Consider the following 22,410-nt stretch of genomic DNA (forward strand, 5'->3'; position numbering starts at 1 on the left):
CGTACTTTAGACGTAAACAACATAATAAATAAAGTCTAAACTAGTTTTTTCCCCCAACATTTGTTCCCACACCTTGTCATTACACAAGCCAGTTGCCCTGAAGTGGCTGATTTTAGATCACCGTCCTCGTAACTCCAGCAGCACCTCGAATCAAAGCCAGCCTTGTAAACTGATCCCAGACCAGCGCTTTACTGCTTACCGTTGCCGTTCCCAGAATGCACCTCGCTGCGCAGTGACGACAATAACAAAACAGCAGCAGGAGAAAAAGCATTAGCGGAGCTTTACACAGCCCTGCGTGAAAAAAGCTCGATGACAAAACTCCTATCTTATTACCGCTCCTCCTAACCTGTATGTCTTGAAAGATGAGACACTAGAGAATTTATCCCAGCTCGTTCTGGAAGACTTTGTGCGTCTTATGGGAATTAAAAATAAAGGCCCGTGTTTGGAGTGATGAGCTTTAGCCTGTTAGCCCGACAGCTTCAACCTCCAGCTGACAGAAACCTCCACATCTCAGCCGAAAACAACGTATTAATCTGCGTGCATGCAGAGAATGGACTGAAGACAGCTCAGGTAAGACCATCTGATAAATCTGAAGCTTTTTTATTTGGTAGATGTTGAAGTTTAAAATCAAAACCCGGATAATTTGAGGCTGTTTGGCACTCTAAAACAGAATTCTGCAACAAACTATAATTCGATGATGTAAACAAAACCAGGTTAAGGTTGTTGAACGAGGGTTTAGTGGGTTAGATCTCATGTAAAGTGATATTGTGTAAAGTGAAGATTTAGCGTTCTGGTGATGGTTTGAGGGAAATTTGGACGTAACGTTACTGTCACGCTCTCTAAATAATGATTATGGCCTTTCAAACAACTAAACAAAGACTTGTAGCCTTCAGCAGTCTCCTATTTTGAAGACATGTTTTAGAAAACAAGCTATTATAGTTTATATTTTGACTTAAAAGATCAAGTTAGGATGGCTTAGCCCAGGGGAAAGCTGTCAATCAATTTCGACACATTATACGTTGTGACAAACAGACCAATATTAATTGTGGTCCACGTTAAATTCGATTAAAACAATATTGGTTACCCATGCGGGCCACACAAACCATGTGCTGTTCCTGATATCCACGACTTATTCCTTGTATCCAACAAGCATCCCGTCAAAGTTTTACACCCGTTCATGGGGAATTAGAGTACAAAGGGTCTATTTATTTGCGTGTATTGATGGTGTTTAACATGATTCAGCCTTAATATTTCCAGAGTTGGGACACATGGTCATGCTAACCCTAGAGATTTATACAATGTTCTTGTTATAATCTGCCAAGAACGAAGTCCCTCATCACTGTGATTAGCCACTTATCTGGGGGTTTCCAGCTTGTTATCTACTGAAACAGTCATGTAGTAGGGCTGTTATGCTTTCTAGGTTATGTGTGCTTGTACAGATGTCTCTAAATGCCTTTTAAAGTGTAACCACTTATTTACCTAATTTTGTTCAATGTATTATAATTTTAAGTTAATTGAGGCATGAAACTACAGGCAAAACCATTGTTTTTTCAATCTCTGGTAAGTTTTGTGATTTTGGGCTCTTTTTTACATTTTATTACACTTATTTGCGTCTGTAGACACAATGCATATCCTTAAAGGTTGTTTCTTTCAAATTATATATATTTTTTCTCATGTGGTGAGTCAGAAATCTTCTCAGGGTTTTTACAGAGACGTCTGTTCATATATTCATATATTATTTCCTAAAAACATGACAGAATGTGTAAAAATATTTTTGAGCGTTGACAGTCATTTCTGATTTATGGTGTGATAATAACACTATCAAAAATGCCCTCTGTAAAAACCAACTCTAATGTCAACAATATGAAACAAGAATTTTGAACATGGCTTAATTAGATTTCTGTTTTGAGAATGGGTGCAAATTAGTGTATTTATAATTACACAATGCATCATTTGTATATTTAATTATAACATTACAGAAATGTGTATTGCAAAATTATTTTTTAATGTGCTTTGAATAATCAACTGGGGAAAGTATATTCCCTATTCATATATGGTGTCTTGACTTAAAATGTTAATCAAAACAGATATCTTCATCATCAGTAGTAAGTTTTGTTGTTAACTTGACTTGAATTATGTGCATTTCATTTATTTTTGATCAGACAGCCATAATTGACTAGATGAACAAATCAAGCTGGAGGCAGGCTCAGCGGAGAATTCAACATGAAGTTGTATGTGTTTCAAGTCAACAACGGAAGCACATTGACATTTGACACTGAACTTGCTGTCCAAACGTAAGAGAATTTACTGTTTTTAAGAAAAAGTGCATATTTAAGGCCTAATTAGTTTCCTCCTCATGTGAAGACATTAACTTTTAATGACTCATATTGTGTGAATAACTTCTTGACATTGTTTAACATAGTTAATGCATGAGATGTCATGAACTGACATGGAACTATAATTTTTGTCTAACATTTATCAGTATTTGTTAATGTTACTTTGTGTTTTCATAATGTATTAACCAATGAAATCATTTGCGACATTTAATGTTAACTTTTAGATAGGAACATTAACAAAGATGGCTAAATATATATGAGCACTTACAGTAATGCTTATTTTTGTCTTCAGACATTCTGAAATTAGCTGAATGAGATTTTCCATACGTACATATATTTACATATTCATGATAAACTGCATTATATTGAATAATATATGTAATATATAATATAGGTGATACTTAGAGATGCAACATACTTATTTATTGATGACATTATTCCAGTAAAGTTCCTGTATAATCCTATGATGGTTAAGGTGCAAATGTAAATGATTATTAAAATCATTTAAATTCCATCAGTCTTTTCTGGATTTTGTTTGTCTGCAGATTTGTTTTGTAAATTGAGTCCTGATTTGTTTTACTGGGTTACTAAAATGCATTGTGCTTTGTGCCCTTTATAGCGTTTTGGACCTTAAACATGCCATTCAGGCCAAATATAAAATTGCAGTCCAGCACCAGGTGCTGGTGGTCAATGGAGGGGAGTGTATGGTGGCAGAGAGGCGGGTGTGCAGCTACAGTGCCGGAACGGTGAGTAGCCATCAAAATAAAACATCCAAACAGCATTTTTATTTAGAGAGTTATAATAGTTATTGTATATGAATTATATAATCACATATGTAATCATTGCTGCAAAGTACTTTAGCACTGCTAAAATGTTTGACATGAAAATCGCAAAGAAGCACCATAAAAGCAGTGCAGATAATAATTGTATTAATTTGAATAGCTTTCTGTGCGTTTAAAATGACCCTGACATACTGAGGCTCTTGAGTGCCATGATTACTAAAAGGCAATTGAATTTTGTCTCTTGCTGCCTTAGGACACCAACCCGATCTTCTTATTCAACAAAGAGATGATCCTGTCTGACCGAGCTCCAACCATCCCCAAAACGACCTTCTCCATAGAGAATGAGATGGAGCTGAAGGTTGAGGAGTCACTCATGATGCCTGCTGTCTTTCATACCGTTGCATCCCGCACTCAACTGGCTGTGGTACAGGCCAACTTGTGTTCTAACCTAATGACCAACCTCTGTCTTCTTAGATTTACTCTGTGCTCATCCACACTGTATTATAGAAATGATATTTATGTAAAGTTTGAGCATCATGTACATTTGAGAGCATCAGTGCAAATACACTCAAAGCCCTCTTGTAAATGATGGAAGGGTTTTTTACATTTGTATGCAAATGACCCTCATGAGGTATGTTATGCCGTTTTTTAGGAAATGTTTGAGGTAGCCAAGAAGCTTTGCTTGTTCTGTGAGCGTCTGGTCCATGACGAACACCTTCAGCACCAGGGATGGGCAGCCATCATGGCTAACCTGGACGATTGCACCCTATCCTATCAAAAACTCCTCATGAAATTCGACACTGCTTATACAAATTACCAACAGGATTTTGAAGACATCAAATTAAAACTCACAAAGTATGTCTTATCTTGCTTTCTTTCTATCTTTAAATAAAAAAAGTAAGTTATTTTGTTAAAACATCAAATGTACGTTTGTTTCTTTTTAAGTTGTATTAAATTTGTAGTAATTGTAAATGGCTTTTGTAGTAGATACACTGCCATTCAATAGTTTGAGGTCGGTAAGATTTTTACAAATGTTTTTGAAAGAAGTCTCTTATGCTCACCAGAGCTATTATTTGATCAAAAATACAGTAAAAACAGTAATATTATTAAATATTTTTACAATTTAAAATAACTACTTTCTGCTGTAATATATTTTAAAGTGTAATTTATTCCTGTGATGCAAAACTGAATTTTCAGCATCATTATTCCAGTCACATGCTCCTTCAGAAATCATTCTAATATGCCAATTTGCTGCTCAAAAAACTTTACTAATGCTGTTAAAAATGATTAAATATTGGTTGATATTTTTGTGGAAACTGTGATACATTTTTTTTTAAGATTTGTTTTCATAGAAAGTTCAAAAGAACAGCATTTACTTGAAAAATGTATTTTTTTAACATTATAAATGATAATAAATGAATAAGCCGACTAATAAATGAATAAGCCGACCCTTAACTTTTGAACGGCTGACTATTATGTGAATAGAGATGAATAGATAACTAATATTAATGTGAATTCATCAGGCTTGGCATTGCTGTCTCAGTCATGGCGAAGATTCCACTGCTTGAGAGTTTGACTCGGCAGAGCTACAGAGAAAGCTTGGAGAAGTCCAGCTCTCCTCACCCGAGAACCACAGATGAAGACGAGAATGAGGATGAAGAAGTAGGAGAAACATCCACCCAGACCGCTATCAGCCATAAGAATCGGAAGTCACCCTCGCCGGTCTTTGGTTCAGGGGAAGCGTCGTCCCAGGCGTCATTCTCTCCTCAGGACAGACTGAAAAGCAGCTGTAGTCTAAAAGCAGCGCTAGAGGAAGAGGAGGAGTCTCCGGAGAGGGGAGTCACACCCTCTTTCAATGTCACGCTCTTGGATTGGATCAATGTTCAGGACAGACCTAATGATGTGGAGTCAGTAGTGAGGAAGTGTTTTGACTCTATCAACAGGGTGAGTAATAGTCGCCTGTGAGTCATTGGGAAGGAAATGTTTTGGTTAAAAACATAAATTAGTCTGTAACTTGTGGCAACCTTTATATTGTTTTGAGCTTGACAGTAATGGACATTATTATGATGTGACTGTAAAGGTGTGTCACACTGTAAAGATTATGCTATACTATTTATAAGTGACCCTGGAGCACAAAACCAGTCTTTAGTCGCTGGGGTGTATTTTTAGCAATAGCCACAAAAAAAAACATTGTATGGGTCAAAATTATCAGTTTTTCTTTTATGCCAAAAATCATTAGGATATTAATTTGCATTGCTAAGAATTAATTTGGAGAAATTCAAAGGCTTTTCTAAGTATATTTATTTTTTTGCACCCTCAGATTTTCAAATAGTTGTATGTCTGCCAAATATTGTCCAAACCTAATAAACTCCTAATAAATGAAACATCAATGGAACGCTTATTTATTCAGCTTTCATGTGGTGTATAAATCTAAATTTTGAAAAAATGACACTTAAGACTGGTTTTGTGGTCCAGGGTCACATATCAGATTATATATATTTACGCAGTTATTAGTAAGCAGGAATGCTCTAAGTTGCTTTTATGTCAAAGAAACATGGAGTAATGCTAAAATACAGAGTTGTGTTGTGTGAGAAGGAACATCTCAATTATAGCATAATAACATACTATTAGAAAAATATAGGATTCAACTTATGTAGTGTCCTATTTTACAATATCCTAAAATATCCAATCAGATTTAGTGTTTTAAGACGTTTTTTTTTTCCTGCAGCTCAAGCATTATTATGTAATGTGACGCTGGTTTTGGGCTCAAGTCAGACTTACCATTCATTTGTTATTATGAATAATCTTCTTCTGTTTGGTTTGCCTCCAAGTTCCTAATAGAAAGTCACCTATTTAATTCACTGGATTATGCAAATATAAGCATTACCTAATGGGTATGATATGAAAATATAAACCATGTTTTGTTTAATTTCCATCAAAAATATCCATACACTGTGGCTGAAACTTCAAGCTACACATCCTAAAGACATCACATACACTGTTTAAAAGTTTGTGGTCAATAGGATTTTTCTTTTTTAAGAAATAAATACTTTTAAGTAAATGTGCATTAAATTGATTAAAATAACAGTAAACATATTATAAATGCATATATAGTTATCATATATTTCAAATATATAAGGATTTTCAACATATACATTAATAATAAATGTTTATTGAGCAGCAAATCAGCATAATAGAATGATCTGAAGGCTAAAGTAATGGTGCTGAAAATACAGCATTGCATCACAGAAATAAATAGCATTTTGTAATATTTTTTAATGCAAAATAGTAATTTAAAATTTTAATAATATTTCACAGAATATTTGATAATACAAATCCAGCCTTGATGAGCATAAGATACTTTTTCCCCCCAAAATATTAAAGTCTAACCAACCCCAAAGTTTTAAACAGTAGTGTACATCATCATCTCATTCATAGGACACTCCCAATGTTTAATTGGTCATGATCACTATCATTTGTTTCTTTCATTCTTTATGCTTCCAGCTCGATCCACGAATTATCCAACCCTTTCTATCTGAATGTCGCGAGACGATTACCAAATTGGATAATCAGAACATGAAGGCCATCAAGGGTCTTGAAGACCGATTGTATGCTCTTGACCAAATGATAGCAAGCTGTAAACGGTTGGTCAACGAACAGCAGGAACTTGCTCAGGTAAGCAACTCTCATTTTGATAATCAGCATAAAACACCCTAGATGGGACATGGTGTATTTCATTGTTTTTCCCCTGAAGTTAATGGCTATTTTCCAACCTTAGTTTTTTTTGCTACTGTGTCTTTAAGATTTATATATGATTGGTTAACCTCTTCAAATATAGTTCGTAACACTTACTTTTTGTGGGTTGTGGGTTTACTGTGAGGTCTAATAGTTGGTGCTACCTCGTCCTTCAATAAATAAACCGGTATTACATTGAGGCAGAAGAAACTTCTTCAACACGTTTCTAATGTTTGAATATATTACTCTTCCTGATGTGTTCTCCTTTGCCTTCTACTAGGGATTTCTTGCCAATCAGAAGAGGGCTGAAAACCTGAAGGACACCTCGGTGCTGCCTGACCTGTGTCTGAGTCACGCCAACCAGCTGATGATCATGCTGACCAATCACAGGAAGCTACTAGACATCAAGCAGAAGTGTACCACTGCCAAACAGGAGCTCGCCAACAACCTTCAAGTTCGTCTCAAGTAAGAGCAGTGTTTTACGGCTTCCTTCTTAATGGACAACACTAAAACTTGGCTTGAACATAAATTAGTATGGGCTTTGATTTTTGCTATTTTGAATCCATAGAGCTACGATACATATTTAAGGTGAACTGTAAGCGTTTTCTAACTGCACTGTGGTGTCTCCTCCATCAGATGGTGCTGCTATGTGATGCTTCACGCTGATCAGGATGGAGAGAAGCTGCAGGCTCTCCTGAGGCTGCTGACGGAGCTGCTGGAGCGTGTGATGGTGGTGGAGGCGCTTAGCACTGTGCCGCAGATGTACTGTCTCGCTGTAGTGGAGGTGGTCAGACGCAAAATGTTTATAGGACACTACAGACAAGTGAGAATCAGCTACATTAATTCATATTCTATAGAGATGCAGATGTGACCAGAAGTGGTTTGACCAGAGAGAGAATGAATGACAGTGATCCTGGACCACAAAACCGGTCATATAAATTGAGATTTGTACATCTTACATATATGTATGGTTTGCTAAGATAGGACAATATTTGGCCGAGATACAACTATTTGAAATTCTGAAATCTGAGGGTGCAAAAAAAATGTCCAGATGGAGTTCTTAGCAATGCATATTCCTAATCAAAAATGAGTTTTGCTATATTTACGTTAAGAAATGTACATTTCTTCATGGAACATGATCTTTACTTAATATCCTAAAGATTTTTTGCACAAAAGAAAAAAAATATAATTTTGACCCATAAAATGTATTTTTGGCTATTGCTACAAATGTACCCCAGCAACGTAAGACTGGTTTTGTGGTCCATTTATTTTGTCTTTATAAAATTTCTGCCCATTTAATTATTGTTTGTCAAAAATAATATCTGGGCTGGCTGTTTTATTTGTGTTTGAATTAGTTTTAATGTATTTTTTTTTTTTCAGTGGGCCAATGCTCTTGTCAAGGATGGGAAAAACCTCTATGAGGCAGAAAAAGTAAAAAGGGAATGCTTTGGGAAGCTCTTCAGTAAGTTTATTCTTCAGATTGTATATGGTTTCTTTTAGTTTGGGAACAAACGTGGACACCTGAGTGCCAGATTGCTTTGAAAACACTGCTTTTGCTTGTCTCAGGGAAATCATTCCTCAGAAACCGGTTGTTTCGAGGACTGGACTCATGGCCACCCTCTTCGTTTTGCGTGAGTCTATGAATTTGTTTTAGGATACCTACATGGAATTTGAGGATATTTCAGCATTAATTACCGTAATTTTCTGACTATAAGTCGCACCTGAGTATAAGTTGCATCAGTCCAAAGATACGTCATGATGAGGAAAAAACATATATAAGTCGCACTGGACTTTAAGTCGCATTCATTTAGAACCAAGAGAAAACATTACAGCCGCGAGAGGGCGCTCTATGCTGCTCAGTGCTCCTGTAGCCTCTCCCTGAAAACATAGAGCACCCTCTCGCAGCTGGAGATGGTAATGTTTTCTCTTGGTTCATTTCACTTGGTTAATGTCAAATTAATTTTGATAAATAAGTCGCACCTGACTATAAGTCGCAGCACCAGCCAAACTATGAAAAAAAGTGCAACTTATAGTCCGGAAAATACGGTAATCTTTTTTTTTTTTTTTCATTTGTGTTTAGACCCGTAAGCCTCGAAAGTTTGACTTTGAGCTTCCAGATATTTCCCTGAGTGACCTGCAGTATCTCAAGTCCTGTTGTCCTTCCGAGGTTCAGCCTTTCCTCAGGTAAATGCCTCATACCCGGTCACAATATACACATTTCTACCGTAATTTCTCAATGTAAAACTCCTTGTCTTTCTTGTGTTTTTTGAGCCATTAACCTTTATATCTTGGTTAAATACCCCTAGATGATGGTTATTGCCTGTTTTCTTCATCAGGGTCCCCACACTATGTGACTTCAAGCCTCTTAACCAGCATGTTGAGGTTCTTCATCAGCTGGTTCAGGCTGCGCAGAGTGTGGACGAGATGTCACAAACTATCACAGACCTACTAAATGAACAAAAGGTACTTTGTGTTTATACTTCACAGTCATTTAATTTGTATAACTTGCTGCTAAGTGTTTGAAATACTGGATGTTATAAACCTGTGAAGATAAAATTATCTGAGTATTGTTGATTTTTAATGTGACTCATCCAAGCAATGGCATGTGATGTATGCAAAATCTGTCGTTACTTCCGATACATTGCAACATAACGGATTTATATAGTCTAGCTTAACTTTTATAGCAATGTCATTTACCATATGATTTTAACTTGTTGCATCTGCTTTTTAGATTTCCTGTAGCCAGAGTGCTCAAAGATCCACTGCATTTACACCCAGATCTGAAAGCACAACTGAAATCACCTCTACCTCCACCAAAACTTTGTCCAATCTCAGTTTAAAAGCACCGGACTGCCAACTCCTGGCGCTTCCTGGTCACTTGGAGGACCTATCACCCGACAGCATAGATGCCCAGACTTTTGACTTTGAAACCATTGGGCATCCCAATATGGATCCTGTATTACAGCAAGGTTCGCTGGACTTGGACTCATTGGCAGAAAGTCCTGAGTCAGATTTCATGTCAGCAGTTAATGAGTTTGTTATTGAGGAGAACTTGATGTCACCTAATCCCATAAGTGATCCCACAAGCCCAGAGATGATGGTGGAGTCTCTTTACTCCTCTGTCATTAATGCAATTGACAGCAAGCGTATACATGACACTACTACACTTGAGAAGGAAAATTCAAAGATTGCAGTACTCAAGCTGTCAGCAGAAAGGTACCGTTATGCTGCGGAAGAGTCCCAGTACAATTTGAGGAAAGTTAAAGAAGACCTTTATCACTTTCGAGGTCTTGTTCTGAAAGAGCAGAGAGACTTTGGATTTGCCCTGGAAACAATGAACATTGAGGTCCGAAACGCTCTCAACAGTGTCCGATACTGTCACGAGGAGGAGCTCAGAGAAATGCAACAAACCGATCTCCAGAGTTTGAAGGACGATCATGAAAAGCAGATACAAACTCTCACGAAAGAGCTTGAAGGCAATCGGAAGATTGTTCGAGATGTCCAGAGAGCAATGCTGGAATTGGAAGGGCTCGTGGAGCACAAGGAGAAGGAAATATCCCAGCTGGAGAGTGAGAGGGAACGCTCTAAGCAAGAACTTCAAGATCTTCACAAGCAAACTGTGCAGGACCTTGAGGAGAAGATCTTGAAGCAAAGTGAAGAACTGAAAGCTACATTGCTGTCCAAGGACGAACTTGCTGGGCAGCTGAAGAACCTTCACTTTGAGATTGAGCACGGCCAACAGAAAATCAGACAAGAGATGGAGAAGGCAGAGAAGGTGCACCTTCAGATACTGGAGGCACGGTTGAAACAACAACATGAAGCAGAGCTGGAATCTCTCAGATTGGAAAAAGAAAGTGCACTTGACCAACTCATCCAGGAGAACCTGGTGAAGCTAAGAGATCTGGTGGATTCCTATTCTGCTGAACTCAAGGAACGCGAGAGACGCTTGAAAGACTTGGAGGCTCGCATTACAGAACTTGCAGACACCCGCTGCAGACTGGAAGTGGAGATGGCTCTTAAAGAGACCGAAATGGATGAAATGAGACTCCAGTATGAGGAGGCCAAAAGCACCCAAGAGGAGGTGTTGAGAGCAGAGCTTACTTCCCAAACAGCCACATTGCAGACGCAAATCGATATGTTGAACCAACAGCTCCAGCAGAAGAACGAAGACTATGAGATGGGCCTGGCCGAGCTCCGAGCGCTCATGAGATTAGAGAAAGACCACTGCATCTCTGAACTCGTGGATCGACACGAAAAGGAGAACACCCTGCTGCGCCAAGAGTTTTCCGCACTCAAGCAGAAGTCACAGGATGTGGAGAAAGACTGCAAGGAACGAGTCCAGAAGATCCAGCGCGATCACCAGGACCAGTTTGATGCCTTACAGAGGGAAAAAGAGAATGAGCAGAGGGCTTTCCAGGAGAAAGAGCAAGAGCTAAAAACTGTTATTGGAGACCTGCAGGCAGAAAACTCACTACTATCTGGAAGACTGGAGCGGGAGAAGGTGGAGGCCCTGCAGAGGGCAGAAAAGGAGAAAGAGGAGGCAGTCAAAGCTGCATTACAAGAGGCCTTAAGAGACTTTCAACTCCAAAAAGAGGAGACCGAGACAAGACTGTTAGGACACATTGAGCTACTTGAAAATCAACGCACAGAGAGACAATCCACTGACAAGTAAGTAAATGCAAGTTTTCTAATTCAACGTTCCCACAAAAATCATTCTAAGATTAAGATTTAAAGAACATAGCTATTAGATTATAAATGGTTAGTAAAAAACAAATGGTTTAGTTTTTATAATGAAAGTCAATGGAGCCCAATGTTTATTTTGTGTTCCATGGTAAAAAGTTATTCACACAGGTTTGGGATGACAGGAGTAAATAACGACATAATTTCCATTATTTACTATTAACCTAGGTGTTCAGTCCACCTTGCCTCTTTTAGGCCTCAGACAGTAGCTATGTTTCCATCCAAAGTTGCAAATTTTGGCTGGTGGATGAATAAAAGATGCAGTTATCTCTATTTGAAAATATTTAAACAAACAATCAGGGGAGGAGGAATAACAGACATATTAACAATAATTTAACAGTCTGTTGTAAGGAAAGAAAGAAATACATACTCAAAGATATTTTCAATATAATTTATTCCTGTAATGTCTAAGCTGAATTAATATGAAATAATTATTTTGAACTAGGGCTGAAACGATTCCTCGAGTAACTCGATTACAAATTTTTTAATTTTTTTATTTTTCTTTTAATTTATTTTAAATCTCACGTCAGGTTCTTTCGCAATTCTTTTTTTAATGTGACACAACGCGTTTACGTCACCCACAAAGCGGAAGGAGACACAAGCGCTGCGTCCGAAATCACATACTGCAAGGAGTCAGCAGTGTTTTGATTTGAGGGCGTGGGCAAACGTAAAGAAAACGCCGTGGTGTGTGTCCATTGCAAGATAGAGCTGGCATACCACAACTAGGGCCCTATGATTTCCGCGATGCAGAAAACGCAGAATCCAGTCATAAAAAAACGGAATTAACAGTTTAATGCGGAATGGCACGGAATTTGCCAAATTTTGAATGAATTAATCAAAAACAGGTCATTGCACTTACATCAAATCACGATATGGACTAATATCTGTAAATATTAAGCCGAACAGTCTATTTAATATGAATCTTGCATGTTCTGCATGTCTCTGTTAATGAATGGAGCAGAAGCGCTTCTTCCTTTATCACACACACTGAAGCGCGCGTGACGCTCGCGGTGATTTCAGCTTCTGTCCTCTCACTAAATAAAGACGTGAACACATGAACAACATCTCCAGAACTGCTCTGACAGTCACTTCATGAGCATTTGACCGTTGTCACATCACATACACAGAACTGTAAAGGTACGTCAACCCGTCAAAATAAAAGTCCGGTTTAGATTAAAGTCAAGTATTTGCCAGATATGTATTACTATTGTTCAGCAGAATGTACATAGCCTACTACAAAAAAAAAAATCAAACATTATTTTTTTTAAGGTTTAATCACACAACATTTCTTCCATGTCTTATTTTATAATAGTAAATCCCCTTTTACCAAAAAGTTAAGTTTGCTTAATTTTCAATAATTAGAAGATAAATTAAATGAATGTTTTATGTGTTTAATGTTTAATGTGCATCTCAGAAAATGCTTTATTTAAAACCCCAACTGAATGGAACTTAAATGAACTTAATTCATCTGTCAACTTTATTGTCATTGTTCACAGTACAAGTACAGACAGAGAAACAATGGGTAATAATTACATTTTTATTTTTGATGTATGCATTGGATTCTTTGCATTTAAAAAAAAAAAAAAAAAAATTCTTAAAAAGGAAACTTAGTTTCCATTTATTTTAAGAGACCCAGGAGTCTAATCTTCTCTTGCATAATTAATATTGCACTTTAATTAAGCAAAAACACATTTTATCCGATTACTCGATAAATTGATAAAATGTTTGGTAGAATACTCGATTACTAAAATATTCGATAGCTACAGCCCTATTTTGAACCAGTCTTTACTTTTACTGCTATTTAATGCCTTCCTTACTGAAAAATCTAAATGTATTTGAAAAAATTTTTTTTTGGATGAGCTCTTTTGACTTGGGCAAGTGCCCAGAACATTAACAATCCCAAAGAAAACACCCACAACATTGTACCATTGTTCAGAGAGTTTTTCAAAATCAATTACTTTTCACATTTTGTTTAAAAATGTAGTTTTTAATGTGGTTTTGTTATTTCTGTTGGTTTGTTTGATAATAACCGCAGTTTCTTGAGGATTTAATCATGAAAATCACAATAAATCTTGCACTTTTGTGTGAGGGAAGCATCTGCCGAGGACACAAATAAAATGGCACTGAAACTATGCCGCTCTAGTCCATTAAAATTACAGCTTCTACCTCTAAGTTTACTGTTAATTAAAAAACTAAAACACACACAAGCTACATGCATTCACTTACTCTTTCTGATTTCATTCACTCTTGTGAATAATTAGCACATCAAAAAGAACCAACAAAAACTGGAACAGTTTCATTAAAGCATTTTCTAAGTAGAAATTAGCAAGAAATGTGATAACCCTGTTACATGTGCCTGTAAAATAGGGATTAATTAAAAACAGAAAACAGATTTGTCTTCAAGTCTTACACCAATCCCCAAAAATGTAAGATTTTTGAATATTTATTTATTCATTTACTTATTCCGGTGACTGTTTTAACACTTCAGAAAAACTGTTTTTTGCCAAGTGGTTAAAACTCTAAGCTAGTAATAAAAGGTTGCAGGTTCAAACCCTGCAAGAAGCAAACAATGAACACATATAGAAACTGTTGCTATTTACTTCATTAAAGGGATAGTTCACCCAAAAATGAAAATTTGATGTTTATCTGCTTACTGTTGTGGTCTGTCAGTTTTATAATGGAAGTAGATGAGAAACAAAACATACAAAAATAAAATAAAATACACATACAAAACCAAATTAAACCCTGCAGCTAGTGATGATACATTGATGTGTAAGGACATAAAACCATCAGTCTGTGCAAGAAACTAAACAGTATTTATAGGTTTTTTTTAACCTGTGATTCACGCAGTGTGCATACAGTTAGAAATTTCCTGAGCGCATTCTCAGCAGCAGGTGGTGAGGCATCTTCTTTTTGCTTTATGGCGGATCGCAGACTTATAAGTGCATTACCGCCACCTATCTCTCAAGTGGACCATTGACAATCCAATCTGAGATTATAGATAGTTAGTCTCAGCCTCAGACGTCATGCCTACGTTGGCTAAATGTCTGATGCATATGGGACACAAAAGTGGAAACACTTCAGGAATGTCGAAATCGTTATCAAATTGGTTGAATTCTACTGGATTTCCGCGAGACATGCAAGACACACATTCTTTAGCATTCCGCCTGGAAAAAAGATACTGTGGCGCCAAACCCCCTCATGAAAGAAGAAAGCCGTCGTGTTTACAACTGTGTCGAACAGCGCTTTTCAGGATCAACTAAACGCTGGATTTTCAAAAGTATGTGAAATATTTAAAGTTCGCGGCATAGAATCTTTAAAATACGTCCTTGAGTTTTACACACCGGTCTGTTATTGTGGCGACATTTCCACACCACGAAACGTGATGATGAACGAAACGAACTGTGATTAGTTGTTGGACATGTCGGTCAAACGGTCTCATGGGCGGGCCTTGGCCAATGAATGCTGCCATGAATTCCAGACCTTCAGTCTGAAGGTCTGGCTACACAAGACTAGTAAATAGTCAATGGTCACTTTACACATAAATGTATCGTCACCAGACGCAGGGTTTAATTTGGTTTTGTTTGTGTATGTTTTTTTAATTTATTTTTTTTATTGTATCTTTTAGCCATGATTCCCATCCACTTGCATTATAAGACTGACAGACTGCAATGGTTTGCGTTTAAAATTTTTGTTTTCTACTGAAGAAACAAAGTCACCTACATCTTTGATGCCCTGGGAGTAAGCAGATAAACATCACATTTTCATTTTTTTTCAATTATCCCAATTATTATCCCAATTATAACACATGTTCCTGTCTTATTGTCAATAACTACCGTATTTTCCAGACTATAAGTCACACTTTTTTTCATAATTTGGCTGGTCCTGCGACTTATAGTCAGGTGCGACTTTTTTATCAAAATTAATTTGACATGAACCGAGAGAAATGAACCAAGAGAAAACATTACCGTCTACAGCTGCGCGAGGGCTGTAGATGGTAATGTTTGTTCTAAATAAATGCGACTTATGTTTTTTTTCCTCATCATGACGTATTTTTGGACTGATGCGACTTATACTCCGGTGCGACTTATAGTCTGAAAAATCCAGTAATCATTGCACAACATGCAGAGAAGGTTCTTCAGAATGTAACAACTTGCTCAGCTTATGAATTAGCTTTTTATTTTAGAAGGAAATGCTCAGAAGTCTTTCAAAGTGAGGTTGATCTCCAGGTCAGAGGTGAACTCTCATACCTGCTTCTGTGTTTCAGAGTGGGACCTAGTGTAGAAAAGACAGAGACTGGTATGGAAACCAGTGCTGCATTGTCACTGGACAGTGGCCAGTGGACCGAGGAAAGGGCATTGCTCCTGGGCCAACTAGAGCTCCTGGAACGCACAAAGAACGAGGAGATGCAGAACCTGAAGACCTCGCTCATTGCTGAGCAGCAGGTTAGCAATATAAAGTAGTGAATTAAGATGTTTTTTTGCCACTGCGATTCAAAAGTTGGCAAAACCATTGGGCCACTACATTTTATATTCTTTACGTGTCTTATTATACTTATTAATATTAAAATTTCAATTAAATGATGTTGCGTATTTAAATGGCACCGAGGTAAGATATCTAACCAGCTGACATTAAATTTCTGACTAAATTAATGGCTGACATTAATAATAATAATAATAATAATACAATACTTGGATTAGGAGTTAAAATTAAACCGTTGTTTGCATTGTGTGCCAATATTTTCCAGCAAAAGTGTTTATTTTATATAGCTGTCATGGACTTGCATAATTCAAATGAATTGAATTTGCATAGCAGCTGTATATTTTCCAGCTTTCATTAAAATTTAAGAACCTATGAAATTTATGAAAAATATTATAATTTGTAGATAAAAAATAAAACTTTTTTTAGTTCTAATAAAAAATCTGAACTGGCTGAAAATGTAGGTATTGTAATAAATTTTATTTAAAAACCTATTAAAATGTCTTTAATGTATTACAAATGTACCCTAAAATCACTTATTTTAATGTACTCTTCACTTTTAGACAAACTTCAATACTGTTCTGACCCGGGAGAAACTAAAGAAAGAACAAATCATCAGTGATCTCACTGAGAAGCTCAAAAACTTGGCACAGCAACAAGAGAAAGATAAAGGTATAAAAAATGTTTTTTATCATATAATTTTAACACCTTTTCACTTGTTTTCCAAACATCTGTTACCAAACTGCACCGAAGCGGTCAGTGCGATTGATAAATGTTAAAAAAGGAGCACTCATGATCATTGTGCTGTGTTTTGTTGTTTTCCTGAAGGCCTGATTGAAACGCTCTCAGAGGACCGTGCCTCCATCCTTCAGGAGAGGAAGCAGATGGAGGAGGAACTGAACCGCCTGCGAAGCACCGTCCTCGTCTCTTCGTCCTTCTTTCCGCCCAATCCCATCCAGGTCATCACAGAAGCTCATGGTTCCTGTGGCCCCGTCCATGTGGAAGTGCTCTCGCGGTCCACCCCTGATCCAGAGAGATTGGCGTCCGTGGCTGTGCTCAAGGACGAGGAGAGGGTGGAGTCAGCCGTGGAGGCCAGCATGATGACAGTGCAGTAAGCATCTGGGCTGGAGTTCACATGTGACACCGTCATACTAGAGCTAAATTAATAAACCCTGAAAAACTGAACTGCCTCAGTTTAGTCAAAAGCACGCTGAGTGAATGTCTTTGACATTATCCACAAGATGCTTTGAAATTATACATTTTATTCTAGCAATACAACAACCTGTTGTTGGCCTATGTTCTCACTCAACAGCATTCATTACTGTAAAATAATAAACCTGCACAGCCAGCTTCTGTGCTTAAGATACCGCACGACTATGAATGAGCTGTAAGAATAAACTTGATTTCACATGCTCTTGCAACAACAAAGTCAAAGTTTTGGAGGGATGAGGTTTGTCTTAGTTAAAAAGTTTTAGAATAGTTACATAGAAGTTCATTTTTGTTTAATTCCCAAAATACACACATTTACATGTACATGTTTATTTTCCTCAATTTTTCTTTCTGAAAATATCTTGTTATGAGAGAAATAAAACCTCATTTTGTAAGATCAGAACAAACACAGTTTTATAGTTTGTAGTTTTTGAACAGGATTAATGCTTAATGTTTTTATAGTCGAAATTCTACAAAGTTATTATAGATTTACAGATATTTATTTCCAGACAGACATATATGATTATATGAAAACAAATTATATAGTATCTAATTCTAAATTATAATATTAAAACATTTTAATACTACTACTAATAATAATAACAGAATAAGTTCTATATAGTTTGTATATTTTGAACAAATAAGTTATTTATAAGCTTTTTGTAGTCTAGATTCATTTAAAATATATATAATAATAGTGTGAAAACATTTTAATAATAATAACAAACAACAACAGTGGAGTTTGTATAGTTTGTAGTTTTTGAACAGAATTAGTAATTTATATGCTTTTTTAAGTCAAAAATCGACAAATATATTCTATATTTATAGATTTATATCTTAAGAGACTTATTTGATATATAATTATTGTTTTAAAACATTTTTTTCATAATAATTACAGCGTGAATAATGTTTCAGTTTGTAGTTTATAAAAGAATTAGTGATTTGCATGATTCTTGTAGTCAAAGTCTACAAATGTATTAACATAAACTTATATACATGAATAATTGTATTTTAATATTCATTTTTTAAATATGTGAGCAGTTGTTAGAAAATCTATTTTTTTATGTAAGGAGGATCACCTTTAAAGGAGCTGAATCAATGTATTTAAGGGAAAGGAAAGTAGAGTAGATCAGAGAGAAGAAGAAAGATGTGAGTCAAGCCCATGCTGTAGATTAGAAATTTTGTCATATTAATGAAGTTCCCTGCTCTGTATTATTATTATTAGCGTTTAGAAAATTGTCTCTTTTAAAGCTTTGCTGAATTAATGTACAGTGTAGTTTGTGACATATTATTTTGTGTGTTTTTATGCAGTGACAACCCCATGCTGTCTGAAGAGAAACAACGCATAATGATTTTGGAAAGGGTAATTCACTTTCACGTATATACTTGAATGTTTTTAAATAATTTTATTGACGAAATCATTGCATTTCTTAGATATGTTTTCATATGCAAACATTTGTTATTGTGTTTCAGACTTTACATATGAAGGAGGAAGAGAACAAAAGACTTAGTCAAAGACTGGTAAATATATTTGTGCGTGTGGTTACAGTTTTGGCTCTTCTATTTCATCTAAATGTGTTAATTGTATGAGAACGTCATTTAATATCGTTTCAATTGATCATTTGTATTCGTTTCACTTGTGCTTGATCTCGGTTGATAATTGACCACTTGAACGGTCAGTAATTAGTGATGTTAAATTGAACAATACACTCAATTAATGCAAGTCAGCAATTGACACAGGAACGTTTTGGAAAATAAAATACTTGTAATATATTTATTTTATATTATAGTTTTTTATATCTATAAGAAAAATACTGTAGATATCCTGTCTTCACTGTAAAGTTCATATACATTACATTGCTGTTGTTACGACTTATCAGCAGCTAATTAAAACATGAGGCTCTTTGATATAATTTAATTACATTTCCCCTGGGACTGTTGCTGCAAATAGGTTTAATCTCTTTAGCAGAATTACAATCGCCGTCTTATTGGCCGCGAGACGCATCTTATGAGACACGTAACCCACACTTGAGAGTCCTGACAGCTCGGGGCAGATTCACAAGATGAATTTAGTCTAAAAAACAGCATGAGTGATTAAGCTAGGAATGAATTTTAGCTCATTTGCAAACGAGCCTGACATTTCTTATTTATCATCTATGTATGTTACTATGTATTTTTGATACTCATTGTTCTTTGTCACTATTGTGTGTTTTATGCATTTACAACCAATAGATGGCATTTTTAGAGACAGTTCTACTCCTTAGCACTAGATGGCACAAATACATTTGTTTTACGTACGATCTCTGTCCTACACGCACTGAAATGGTAGAAGCTTCATCAATGTTGCATTTGACCAAAACTGATGTGTTGCACTACAATGTATGTGGTTTAATTTGATTTATCTGTGCTTGCAGAGAGTGTACGCAAGCAACACAACAAACATTTCCTAGTGTTAATCTCACTAGAATCATTAAACAATTTGTTTTACAGATGTCCCAGAGTATGTCGTCCGTCTCGTCACGGCACTCGGAGAAAATCGCCATTCGAGAGTAAGTATTCTTGGATATTAGCGTTAATGATTTGAGCTGCCGTTTCAGCCCTCCATCTCATTTGAAAACCCCTTCTTTTGTAGTTTTCAGGTGGGCGACTTGGTTCTCATAATCCTGGACGAGAGGCACGATAATTACGTTCTCTTCACTGTTGGTCCCACCCTTTATTTCCTGCATTCAGAGTCCCTCACTGCACTGGACCTCAAACCAGGTCAGTCACAAACATGACAGGAATACTTATTAAAAGGACAGATTAAAAAAATATATTAGGCTTTGCATATGTAAAGCAATTTTGCTCCAACAAGATGGATATGTATTTTTTTTTCCGTTGCTCTTTCTCAAGTACATGTTTACTTATTTGAATTATTCTTTGTTAGTTGTATAAATTAATATATCAGTGCATTTGTAAATTAAAATGTTTTTTTTTTATGTTCTAGATAAAATGTTACAGAGAATGTTTTACTCCTGATAAAGTGTTTTGCAGTTTTATTTTACATAAAGCGAGTTTTTATTGTAAATTTATTGGCTTTTATTTATTGTATATCAATAATATATATTTTTTTAAGTGACAGGAGCTACAAGACGGCCGTGGGTTCTAGGAAAAGTCATGGAGAAGGAATATTGCCAAGCCAAAAAGGTAACCGTTATTATTCTATTGTTTATGCGAATGCTCTAAATGGAGTGTTTTTGTATAATTATATTTCAGTTAATAATTTTGATGGCATTATTGCACTCTCATTATATAACATCCTTAATGACAAAACACTAGCTCACTTTTCATGCCATCATCTGATCTATTTTTTGTTAACATTGGCTATATTTGAGATGCAAATATTAAAATAAATTAAGCTAATCATGAAGATACCATTGAATTACAATTATGCATTTAATTGTTTTGCATCCTAAAGTTAATTTGAGCAGAAAAGTGTGCTTTCATAATCAGCTCCTAATCATTACTGCAGGCACTTATATTAAATTATCAATTTTCTTTAATTATTTTTTATGTGATATTCTATTGCATATTTTGAAAGCGTTTCTTTTGTTATTATCTGTCTCTAGGCCCAAAACCGGTTCAAAGTTCCTCTCGGCACTAAATTCTACAGAGTAAAGGCCGTGCCATGGAACAAGAAAGTGTAATAGTGTACAAATTGATCATATTGTAATGAGTGCAGTATGTTTGTATTGCAGTTTTTAAGCAAACTCGCTCATCCTTGGTGGTTTTATCGATCTAAGAAGAATTTTTTTTTTGTTTCTTTTGCAAACCATTTTATCTCATTTTTTAATACACAGAGGATTTGTAAATGTGGACCAAATGATTATAACTTTATTGGGGCATTGTCTCCACATGCGATGGCTCTGAAGCAGTCACAACAAGCCTGTAAAATGGACAAAATGTATGTGGATGTTACATATTAGTTCATCATTAATATTATGGTCAGGTTTGGGGGGCGGGGGCACGATCACGATCAGCTTACTTAATTCAGAAGGTTATGAAAATATACATTTATTGTAAATGTTACCAGAGGAATGGTCATGGCATGCATATAGATAATATTTCCTTTAATTGACTTGTCTGGATATGCGTTGTAGTCGGAGGTATCAGTAAAAGCCTGCTGATTGTTACTCGCAGCACAGTACAACCCGCCTGTTTATTATGACGTACATTTTGGACGGCCACCGCAGAGGCCTCGCAATCCTTCGGATGCACTTTTAGACTAAAAGGACAACGCTTTTGTTGATTCAAAAAAAAGGTTTGTGCTGTTGAGAACAAGCGTCAGAAGAAAAGCAGCACATATCTTCCCTATGTTGTAGGATGTTGAAATATAGAAAGTAATATATCCTGTTTGTGAATGTGTGTCTTTATTGAATTTAACGACGACATTGTATATTATTCATCAAATCACACAGCAAAAAAAAAAAATGACTGTATTGTAAAGGAATTTAGAGTTTTCAAAACAATAAAGGTTTGATCCCAAACTCCTCGCGGTCGATTGCATTACCCACAGCGTCCGTTCCGAGATCTTTATTTCATGCGCCTTGGCGAGAATATTGCAAATGTATTGCAATAGTTTTCTTTGTATTATTTACTTTTTATTTGCTTACCCTCTGGAAACCGATGCATCTTCAATACAATTAAAGGCCATTTTTGTTGAATCAAAGTACAATGAATGTTTGGACTTGATGCTTGAAGATGTTTCCCATTAACATCTGTTTCCCTATTGTGTTCGCTTTCAGTTGCACGTCATTTTAAAGAGTTTTTTCAGTGGAAAATATACTCATTCAAGGATTTTAGACCCAAAAATATGCCCTCCGATTCCGTCTCTCCTCCTATGCAAATGCGCGCACCGCTATGATTGTAAGTACTTGTTTACATAAGTTTTGCAATCATCGCCTATTGATGCTCTTGAGTCATTGGAAACACTTCCAACCGAGCAGAACGGAAGATTTTAAAAGAATTACGCCTCTATTGTGTCAACTAAACTAATGAATAGCAAACAAGCCCATACATGTCAGGGATTAATGGGATCCATTTTATTGCTATTGTCTATCACTTACATAACGTGTTTCATCTAAAATTAA

General features: G+C 36.1%; 1 protein-coding gene across 3 annotated transcripts; it reads left to right on the top strand.

Annotated features, from left to right (window-relative positions):
• Window positions 1-228: 228 nt before the first annotated feature.
• Window positions 229-21,807, top strand: LOC132116280 (RB1-inducible coiled-coil protein 1-like). 3 transcript variants are annotated; one of them, XM_059525047.1, is made up of 23 exons: window positions 229-570; window positions 2,163-2,294; window positions 2,956-3,082; window positions 3,372-3,542; window positions 3,771-3,973; window positions 4,642-5,062; window positions 6,623-6,793; window positions 7,134-7,318; window positions 7,490-7,676; window positions 8,234-8,315; window positions 8,420-8,484; window positions 8,934-9,037; window positions 9,190-9,316; window positions 9,585-11,521; window positions 15,861-16,038; window positions 16,636-16,744; window positions 16,901-17,183; window positions 18,593-18,644; window positions 18,755-18,802; window positions 19,772-19,830; window positions 19,914-20,041; window positions 20,403-20,467; window positions 20,890-21,807. In XM_059525047.1, exons 2-23 carry the CDS (start codon window positions 2,224-2,226, stop codon window positions 20,965-20,967), a joined length of 4,851 nt encoding a protein of 1,616 aa, XP_059381030.1. In that variant the 5' UTR covers window positions 229-570; window positions 2,163-2,223; the 3' UTR covers window positions 20,968-21,807. The 3 variants fall into 3 exon arrangements, with proteins under 3 accessions (XP_059381030.1, XP_059381028.1, XP_059381029.1); XM_059525045.1 differs by having other exon boundaries at window positions 230-570; window positions 20,397-20,467; XM_059525046.1 differs by having other exon boundaries at window positions 230-570; window positions 2,167-2,294; window positions 20,397-20,467.
• The last annotated feature ends 603 nt before the right edge of the window (window positions 21,808-22,410 follow it).

This window comes from Carassius carassius, chromosome 35, assembly GCF_963082965.1.
Source record: "Carassius carassius chromosome 35, fCarCar2.1, whole genome shotgun sequence".
In the NCBI taxonomy this organism is placed as follows: domain Eukaryota; kingdom Metazoa; phylum Chordata; class Actinopteri; order Cypriniformes; family Cyprinidae; genus Carassius; species Carassius carassius.